This window comes from Puma concolor, chromosome A1 (assembly GCF_028749965.1).
Source record: "Puma concolor isolate L17-30 chromosome A1, mPumCon1.1.hap2, whole genome shotgun sequence".
NCBI lineage: Eukaryota > Metazoa > Chordata > Mammalia > Carnivora > Felidae > Puma > Puma concolor.
The window spans coordinates 128,709,898-128,719,444 of record NC_141667.1 but is presented as its reverse complement, the minus strand read 5'-3'; the positions used below and the strand labels follow the sequence as shown (position 1 = coordinate 128,719,444).

Genomic DNA, 9,547 nt, shown 5'->3' with positions numbered 1-9,547 from the left:
ACACATCTTTGCTGACAGCAGCCTAGCTGCTCAGTGGGCTGTTAGGCAAAGAATCCGTTCTTAGCTCTGTTGGAATCCTGTCTCAGCTCTATTTAGTCACAGGGAGACCTTGAACCAGCCACTTGACTATGTCTTGCTTTATACATTTATGAAGTGACTATCCATTTGAGGGGAAAGGGACATGTTTTCTTCATTGGCCTACTGTGAAGCCTTTTTTTAAAGTTTATTTATTTGTTTTGAGAGAGAGCGAGAGAGCACAAGCAGGGTAGGGGCAGAGAGGGACAGAGGCAGAATCCCAAGCAGACTCCACGCTGTCAGCACAGAACCCGTCGCGGGGCTAGAACTCACGAACCGTGAGATCATGACCCAAGCAGAAATCAAGAGTCAGACACTTAACCAACTGAGCCACTCAGGCGCCCCTGGCCTACAATGAAACGTTTAATGCTGCTCGTTCTACAATGAAACTCACTCCTGCAGGGTAAGCGTTACCCTGTCCAGCCCTTTCTTTGGAAATACTGATGCCTTCAGCAGTGTGATATCTTAGCTTCCCAAGCCACAGGGAATCCCTTCAAGGAGCAGCTCTGGTCTGTGCAGGTGGGGTGTCGGTTTAGGGAGGCAGCGTGTTCCTAGTGAGTGTCTGGGGGAGGAGGTTCTGTGGAGGGTGGCCTCCATCATATGGGCGTGGAGCAGAGGTATCAAACCAGATCCAAGGAGATGTGGGGGGCTGGGGGCCCACACTCCATCCTGCCGGTCCAACTCAAGACTCCTAGTGATTGGAGCCCCTCCTAGGGTCTCCTGGAGGTACCTATGTGCCTCTAGGAAGTGCTGAGAGCTGTTTCTCAGTCACATGGGGACCTGTCACATCTGTCGACCTTCCCCAGCAGTCATCTCACAGAATCTCAAAAATGCAGCATCCTGGCTGGCTTGGGCTGCAGAGGCTCAAGCCCCAGAGAGAAGCACAAGCTGTGTTCTGCCCCAGCTGGAGGATCTGGGCTCTCCCCACTGAGGCCCGGAGCTGGAAGAGATTTATTGTCTGCCCACGGCTTTCAGCCCCTGCTGCCCCAGTTGGCCGACCCATCTCTCCTCCTGCCACTACAAACCTTGGCCATGCCCTCACCTGCCTCGCTCACGCCTTAACAACTCACCTTGCCCGTCTGTCTGTCCATCCATTCTCTGACCAGCTCCCCAACGGCCCCCTGGAACACAACAGCAAACCACCCGTGGTCCTCATCTGTGTGGAGCCTAAGTCTCACAGGGAGACAGACACAGAAACTACGGCGACAGCATTGGGGTGTCCGGTGCCCTTCCTTGCCCCCGGCCACAGCCACGGTTTTGCTGTCCTGCCATCACATCCTCACCATGCTTGCTCACGCCTCAGAGCCCTGCACATTTATGTGGAGTGCTCAGGTCTCCCTGGAAATGGTGAAACGCCCAGAGTCTAAGAGACCCCCGAAAACGAACCACCAGAGTCCAGAGTCAAAGCTAAGCAGCAAGGGTCATTTATTGCAGGTTCGAACCTGGACCTCTGCGCCCTCGTTGCCGGTGACGCCAAGAGGCCCTGAGAGAGGTTTTTACACCCCTTTTATAGACAGGTACACACAAGTCATGGGGAAATCAGGAATTTTCCACAGTTACAGAGCTGCGATTGGTTGGTGTTTAAAGTTGGACACTTAACAGTATTTGATTGGTTCCTGCCTTTAGGTCAGACCACAACCGGGGGTACGGGTATCACAATGATTGATCAGGAGTACACGGATGTGCCAAGTAACAATGGTTGATCAAGAATATACGGATGTGCCAGGCAATAATGATTGATCGGGAATACATGGGCGCGCCAAGCAATTGTACAGAAGCGGAACAAGCTGGTTAAGCTTGATTAGGTTTCAGTTTCCCATAACTTAAGATTTTAAGTTTTAATTTTCTCAGGCCTCTCAATGGGGCTCGGGAGGTTACGGTGTCCCACTTACAGACAGGTTGGGGAGACTCCCATTCTTGGAAGAGCAGAGGAATGTGAAGGTTAAAATGTCTTAAAGGGCACAAGGGGTGATTTCTAGATTTCCGGACATGCCTTCAGAGAATCGTAGTGCTCTAGGGCTAACTGTTGTAGCCCTTTGTAGCAGACGTACGCATGTGTGTCTATGCTGAGTATATGTGTCAACCCGCATTCAATTCATTCCACCGAATTGGACAGTGAAAGCTTACTCTACTGAGTACCTACTATGCGCCAAGCACCACACTAGGTGCTTTATATGCACTGCTTCATTTTACCACCACTGCTGGCTGTCACTTTCCCCATTTTCCAGAAGAAGAAACAGAGGCACAGGGACATTCATTCACTTGTCCGAGGTCACAGAGCTAGTAACGGTGGAGTAGGAATTCCAACCCAGGCAGCACCCGATTGCAGAGCCCCGGCTTGGAGCCGCCTCAGCGGGTGGGCGTGGCCCGTGTCTGTGCGTGCACATGTACCCCCTCGCCTCCGCGCACTGCCCTGAGTGTGGGAGCTGAGAGAATGCAGAGGAGGTTTCTGGGAGGGTCTTTCCAACCTGCTCAGGCTGCCTGTGCAGGCCAAGTGTGCAAATGCGGGTGGGTGCAGGGACCTGGTGATTTAAATGGTTCTCTGGTCAAGAAAGATGGAATCTAGCACGGAGCGGAGCTTTGCTGCCCTGCAACCTGGTACGAGGCAAGCGGTGAGTTTTCCAAGGAGAGTTTGTGAATCAGCAGAGTCCGAAACAACGAGCCGGACGTGTCTGGGCTCCCTCCTGCCTCGTGTCTGGCAGGCATCCTGCAGCCTGCTGCACACTTCATTTGGGGCCCGGAGGGACTCCCAGACACTTCCCTCTGAATCTCCCACTCCTCATGGGGGAGGTAACTCGTTTCCTCTCATAGACCCCCAGCGGCTAGGGTTTACTTTCTTCCGGGGGGGAGGGGACCCCTTGAGTGGTAGAGGTTCCGTGCTGGAGCGGGAGCTGCCCCCTGGGACTCTGGGGTAGCGTGCCACCAGCCGGCTTCCTCTTTTCTGCCTTTGAAATTCAGGTGTGGTCTCCAGGTTGTGGCTTCCCTGTTCTGTATCTGCTCCCTTATACACAGTTTGGCGAACGTTTTGGTCTCCGGAGGGATCATCGCTGCATTTTGAACCCATGCGTGAAATACAAAGGCAGCTCCAAAACAGTGGGCTTCATCAGACCGCCCAGCACACGGCTTCTTCTGCTTGCCAGCCCCGACCGTGTGTCTCCCATCCAACAAACTCTAAATATCGGGCCTTCTGGTGCAAGGAACAGGTTAAAGCCCCCTCCTGACTGCCCACCAGGGCTGCAGCAAAGGCAAAATCCTTTATCAGGAAATCACAGACTGCAGGTGAGCCCTTGGGTACGGACCCATCACGTTCCCTCTGTCAGGTTTCATGATGGTATCTAACCCTTCCTGAGTGCCTACTATGTGACAGATGCTTCACTATGAGCTCCTAAGACCGTCATAACATCACCAGTGAATGGTGACTGTTATCTTACCCACTTGCCGGAGGGAGAAATGGAGACCAAGAGCAGGCTAAGTCCCTGGCCCAACATCACACAGCCAGTAAGTGGCATGATATTGGGCAAGATACCTTTTCTAAGCCTCAATTTCCCCAGGTGTACGATGTGTTAACACCACTGTCCATCTGAGTGTTTTGAGGAGTCAGCTGGGCAAGGCACATAGCTCCTAGCAGAGGGCTAAGCACACGTAAGCACTCACCAGACATGGCCACTTAATGGTAGAACTAATGTTAACACCAGCCCGAAGAGAGAGAGAACACAATGTTTACAGCACCAAGAACAGGGGTGATCAAATAATTCAGTGATTAGTTCCTCAACAGGGGTCTTTCATGAGCCCAGGTAAACTCTCTGGGGGCAGGGACTTTGTCAGCCTAGTTCACTGCGCCTGGGGCTTTGCATAGCATCTGGTGAAAGTTTGTTGAATAACTGAGTGAAGGACCATTTGGGGGGCCCCCACATGCCATTCACAGCATTGGACACCCCTTCTTCTTACAGCCCTTGCCCTCCTCTGCCTTTTGCTGTAATCTGAGTGTACTTGTCCTATTCCCCGTTAGAAGGGAAGCTTCCCAAGCCAGGACAGGCCTGGTTCCTGCCCACTGCTGTCTTCCCCATGGAGAGGACGCTCAGGGAGTGCCTGGCAGACCAGCTGAATCTTCTTGCCAGGCTCAGTGTCTCCAGTATCCTAGAGCATGGTCTAAGATGATGATGGCCATCTGAGTTTGTAGGTCCCTCCCTTCACAGCACGGGTGAACATTGTTTCTCAATGATGCTTGCAAGCCCCCACTGGGGAGTTGGAATGGAGATGATGTGGAGAGTAGGTACTTGTGCTCAGCCCCTCTGTTCACTGAGAAGTTGTCCCACCCTTAACCTGCATGGCTTACTAACTAGTCCCTTATATTGGAAAGACCACCCCACCCCCGTTGGTATATGACCCACTTTGAGTAAAATTACCGTTGAGCTGAATTTTACCACAACCTCTTCCCCCCACCCTCACGGACTTAGTCTTGAAAGATTTCTCTGCTCTGGGAAGCCACCTTTCCCTGGAGGTCTTGCCCTCCCATCAGCCAAGCAAGGCTTTGATCCAGAAATAACAGAGGGAGGGAGTGTGAGGATGACCGTGTGACAGTGAGTTTCCCGGCAGGCCCAGCCCCCAGCTCCCCGCCCCCAGGAAACCCTGAGCTCTGCCCACATCCTTTCCAGAAATGTGAGCCCCCACCTTTCCAATTTCCTCTTACACCTCTTCTGTATTTCCCGCCCCTGCCTCTGCGTGACAACGTGGCGTGCACGCACCCCGTCTGGCGATCAGGGAATCCTACTGGGCATGCCAGCTTAATGAAATACTTACAGTTTATTAAACACAGGCTTCCCTAAGCCCTGAGTGCCTGTGGGTATTAGAAAGCCCAAGGTAACCCCGAGCTACCACGAACGTAATTGGTACATGTGTCCATGCATTCCTCGTGCAACCTCAGACTCCAGCTCTTAAGCGGCTCACGAAATTAGCCACATAAAGTAACTCCTAGGCAGACAGGCCGGGGGAAATGTGGGGAAAGGCTGAGAAAGGCTCTCAGAAGCCCTCAGGGCCTCTAACGTATACAAAGTTCCCGTTCCTTTACGTAGCTGTAACCATGGAGGGTGCTCCCCCAGCCCAGGCTGTTCGTGTTTGCAGAATCTGTTCATTATTACCAGGCCCGTCTTGCTTGTCAGCCTCACATGATGTAGCTACAAGAGTTCAAGTTCTATTTCAGGTAAGCCTTGCTCTGGGCCGCTGGCGGGGCTAGCAGAGCATACTTTCTGGGGGCTCCTGGAGCTGTGTTTCTGTTCCTCCTCCAGGGCTTGGATGGGAAGGGCCGTGGTGAAGCCCCGGGTGATCTGGAGCTCGCTGCCCCGAACTTGGGGGCGGCTGCTCCTGGGGTTTGCTTTCCCATTCATCAGTCTCCTCAGCCTGGGGCCTGTGAATCAGGGGCGAGGAGCTGAGATGGAAGCAGCAGACAAAGGCCTCCAGGGAGGTGCCTCGCTCTATGCGGACCACCATCTGGATGCCGGAGAAGGCAACCCTGTTGACCACGCTCAGTGGAACCTGCTCCAGGAACCTCAGAGTCAGCCCGTTGACCCACACACAGCCTTTGCGGCTCAGGGCCTTCAGGCAGAAGGCCAGGGGAGTGCCACCCTTCTCCCGGTAGGGCTCCAGCGACAGGTGTCTGCGGGAGAGGCACGGGAGCCGCAGCTGGAGGTGGGCCTCCGGGCCCCGCCCCACCAGCAGCGGGTTGGTGTCATGCTGCAGCTTCGGTGGGACGTTGGCAAAGGTGTCTGGGTCCTGCGTGGGGTGGTACAGGCTCACATGCAGGACCGTGAGGGGCTTCTCTGTGGATGGGAGCCTGGGAAGGATGGAACACAGACAGAGAAGTGTGGTTGGAGCCTGACACCTCTGTGACTCCCTGAACCTAGACATGCTTGCCCGGCTCAGGGGCCCTGGACCCCCTCCAGCCCAACAGAGCAGAGCACGGAGTGTGGACACGGTCATCCTGCTCAAGCCAGGACAACACCAAGGCTAAAGCTGGTGTGGAAGTTCAGCCCCACTGGTTCTTTTTTTTTTTTTTTAATTTTTTTTAACGTTTATTCATTTTTGAGAGACAGAGACAGAGTGTGAGTGGGGGGAGGGGCAGAGAGAGGGGGAGACACAGAATCCCAAGCAGGCTCCAGGCTCTGAGCTGTCAGCACAGAGCCCGACATGGGGCTCAAACCCGTGAATCATGAGATCATGACCTGAGCCGAAGTCGGACGCTTAACCGACTGAGCCACCCAGGCGCCCCTCAGCCCCACTGGTTCTAATCTCAGTGTCACCTTGATCATATTCTGTGAGCCAGCCTTACCGCCCATCCACTCTGAGCTTTAGTTTTCTTTTCTGTACTGTCAGTATGCCCCTCCTTGTCTTTGTAAGGTATATGGGATACCAGCTTCTGCGGTGTGGTTATGGCGGTGGCCTACTGACATCTGGAGACAATCTGGCCCTGTTTTGAGGGGAGGGAAGAACAGACAGACAGGATACACCTTCCTCGTATCCAACCATCACACAAAAATACCCTTGCTGGGCCCTTGTTTGAGCCAGGCACTGAGCAGCTGCTGGCAATGAGCACAGGCAACAGGAGAACTAGAACTTGATTTCCGGAACACCCAGCTGGGGGAGGAGACAGGTGCCTCTTGCATCAGGAATTATGGAGAGAGACAGAACAGGGAAGCCCAGTTGGCTCCTGGGGGAACCAGAAAGGCTCCCTGGAGACCCAGAGGATGAAGAAAAACATCTAGCATGTTCCAAGTTGCTTCTATGGGCCTGGCCCCATGCCAAGTGTATTTTGGGCATGAATGTCTCACTATATGGGCAGAGGACAGATCCTGATGGAGAAGGTGGAGAGCCATGAGAGATGTCACTCAAGAACCAACAGGGGCTCACGGCATCTGGATGGCTCAGTTGGTTGAGCACCTGACTTCGGCTCAGGTCACAATCTCACAGTTTGTGAGTTCGAGCCCCGTATCAGGCTCGCTCTGCTGCTCTCAGCACAGAGCCCTCTTCAGATGCTCTGTCCCCCCTCCCCAAGTCATGCGCGCACTCTCTCTCTCTCTCTCTCTCTCTCTCGCTCAAAAAAAAAAAAAAAAAAAGAACTGACAGGGGCTGTGTGGAGGCCAAGTAACAAGGCGGCCACAGTGTGAATCGCACGCATCCTTTGTTCCAGCAACTCCATCTCTGATCATTTGTCCTTTAGAATGTCACTGGCACATGCAGTAAGGCTACTTACAATAGTCGGCTTTGCTCCTGCATGCATTTGAGGAATATAAACTCTCTGGCACATCCCCCAACCCCATATGGCCCAGAACCTGCCAGAGCCTTCACTGGGAACCAGGGGATGAGTGGGTTTGAATAACTAATTGTACACTTTCTCGGCACCAGACTGCTTACAGGTTTTTCTCTGCTAAGAATGTATCCTCCATCCCAAACCCTGACCAAATACCGCTCCTCTTGAAAGGCCCCGTTGCAATGTGGCGTCTTCTATGTAGCTCTTTTCCTGTCTCTGCCCTCTGACCCTTTCCGGACACCGCCATTCAATCTATCTTCTCATTACACGTCAGAATTATGTGGGTCCTCGTCCTGTCTTCCCTGAGCCCTCCTGCTCTGTCTCTGAGAATTCCCAGGGGCAGGCTGTGGTCTGAGCCTCCCTGTTGCCCAGTGTCCCATTGCCCTGTACAAACAGGGCCTGGCCACATGTGTCTGGGGGCACATTTGACAAATGGCTCAATGAAGAGATGCTCACACATGAAAATCATGTGAGGGGCGCCTGGGTGGCGCAGTCGGTTAAGCGTCCGACTTCAGCCAGGTCACGATCTCGCGGTCCGTGAGTTCGAGCCCCGTGTCGGGCTCTGGGCTGATGGCTCAGAGCCTGGAGCCTGTTTCCGATTCTGCGTCTCCCTCTGTCTCTGCCCCTCCCCCGTTCATGCTCTGTCTCTCTCTGTCCCGAAAATAAATAAACGTTGAAAAAAAAAAAATAATAAAGCAGCCTCAATTTTTAAAAAAAAAAAAAAAAAAAAAAAAGAAAATCATGTGAAACCAAGTTTAGGTACGCGGCAAATGTGAGCCTAGAGCTCAAGGGCTGTGTGTGGAGCGGGGTGGGGGGGGGGGGGTGGCTGGAATCCTGTCACAGGTGGTCTGAATCTGGGACCCTCCACCCCTTCTGCATTTTGGGTGAAGTAGGTTCATGGTGAAGACCTTCCACTCTGGCCCCTCAGGCCCCTCCCTTTTCCCTAAAGCACAGACATACACATGTCTCCATCCACAACCCGCTCTGGCCCCAGCCTGGAGGAGACCTCCTGACTACAAAAGACAAGCTGGGCCCAGAATGGCCAAGAGGGGTATCCAAGTCCTCAGGCCAGGCCAGAAACTCAGAGTTCACTTCTAGGACCCGATCTCACATCCCAGAGACCCTGAGAAAATCCCTCAGAAATGAGGGTTCACCGCTGCTCGTGAGACATTACTCTCTGCTCCACTGCGCGCTCCAGAGCCGACAGAAATCCCCCAGCAGCGCAGAGCCCCGGAAGAGGCCCTCACATCTCCAGGTCCCTCCAGTTGTTCTGGGGAAGCAGAACCCAGCCCTACCAATGTCGTCTCTGGGAGGAGACAGCAGAAAGAGACTGAGATACGTGCCTGGTGAGTAGCCAGCAGGGGCTCTGCTCCCCCCCTACCCCCGCGGCCCAGCCCCGGGCCATCTCCCCTGGCTATGTGTCAAGTCCCCCTCCACCTACCTTACCGCCAGGGGCACCTCTGGCTGTGACTCGGCAGCCATGAGCTTTCAGGAGCAAATGGGTCCCTGCCAGGGCAGGTCTGGCTTGGCACTTAAGGCTGCGGTTTGGGGATGTGATACGTCAGAACATTCATCAGTTTTGCTGCTTTCTTCCTTTTTCCCGTTAGGAAGGAAAATGTACGTGTGATTTCCCATTGCAGAAGTGCAACCCTAGCGCTGAGTGGTTGAGAAACCGCAGCCTGGGATCCTTGCTAGCCCTGGCCCCTGGGGGGTGGGGTTCCCCGCTGGGCTTCAGTACACTGCCTGGGTCTGCAGCCTGTCCCCAGGCACCCCGGGAGCTGTGTCCAGGGCACCAGTCACTGGTGCTGCTACTTTTCTCTGCTGCCAACCGTGGGGGTGTGTGGGTGTGTGGGGTGAAGGCCTCCCAGGCTTGTTAGAAAGGAGAGGCTTTTTGAACAGAGAGACAATGAGGGGAGCCCCCACTTATGTGGGAGAGTGCGAGGAGAGCGTTACAGATGGGCCGGCGGTGGCCAAGAGGGCTGTGGGTGACAGAGCAGTCCACTCAATATCTCGGGAAGGGCAGGGCCTCAGAGGATGGGGGTGAGGGCTGCTCATGGTGGGCGGCCTGTCCCACAGGACAGCAGAAAGGCCATCTTCTATGCTCACCCCTCCTGGGCTCTGCTGGCCTTCCAGAGCAGCATGGAAGAGACTGAGATAGATGCTTGCCCA

The 9,547-nt window shown here is 54.2% G+C and overlaps 1 protein-coding gene across 1 annotated transcript; it reads right to left on the bottom strand.

The window, feature by feature from the left end:
- Positions 1 to 4,859: 4,859 nt before the first annotated feature.
- Positions 4,860 to 9,041, bottom strand: TIFAB (TIFA inhibitor). The gene is made up of 2 exons (XM_025923939.2): positions 8,820 to 9,041; positions 4,860 to 5,905 (listed from the first exon to the last, which is right to left on the bottom strand). The coding sequence occupies exons 1-2, from the start codon at positions 8,858 to 8,860 to the stop codon at positions 5,305 to 5,307; spliced, it is 642 nt and encodes a 213-aa protein (XP_025779724.1). The 5' UTR covers positions 8,861 to 9,041; the 3' UTR covers positions 4,860 to 5,304.
- Between the last annotated feature and the right edge of the window lie 506 nt (positions 9,042 to 9,547).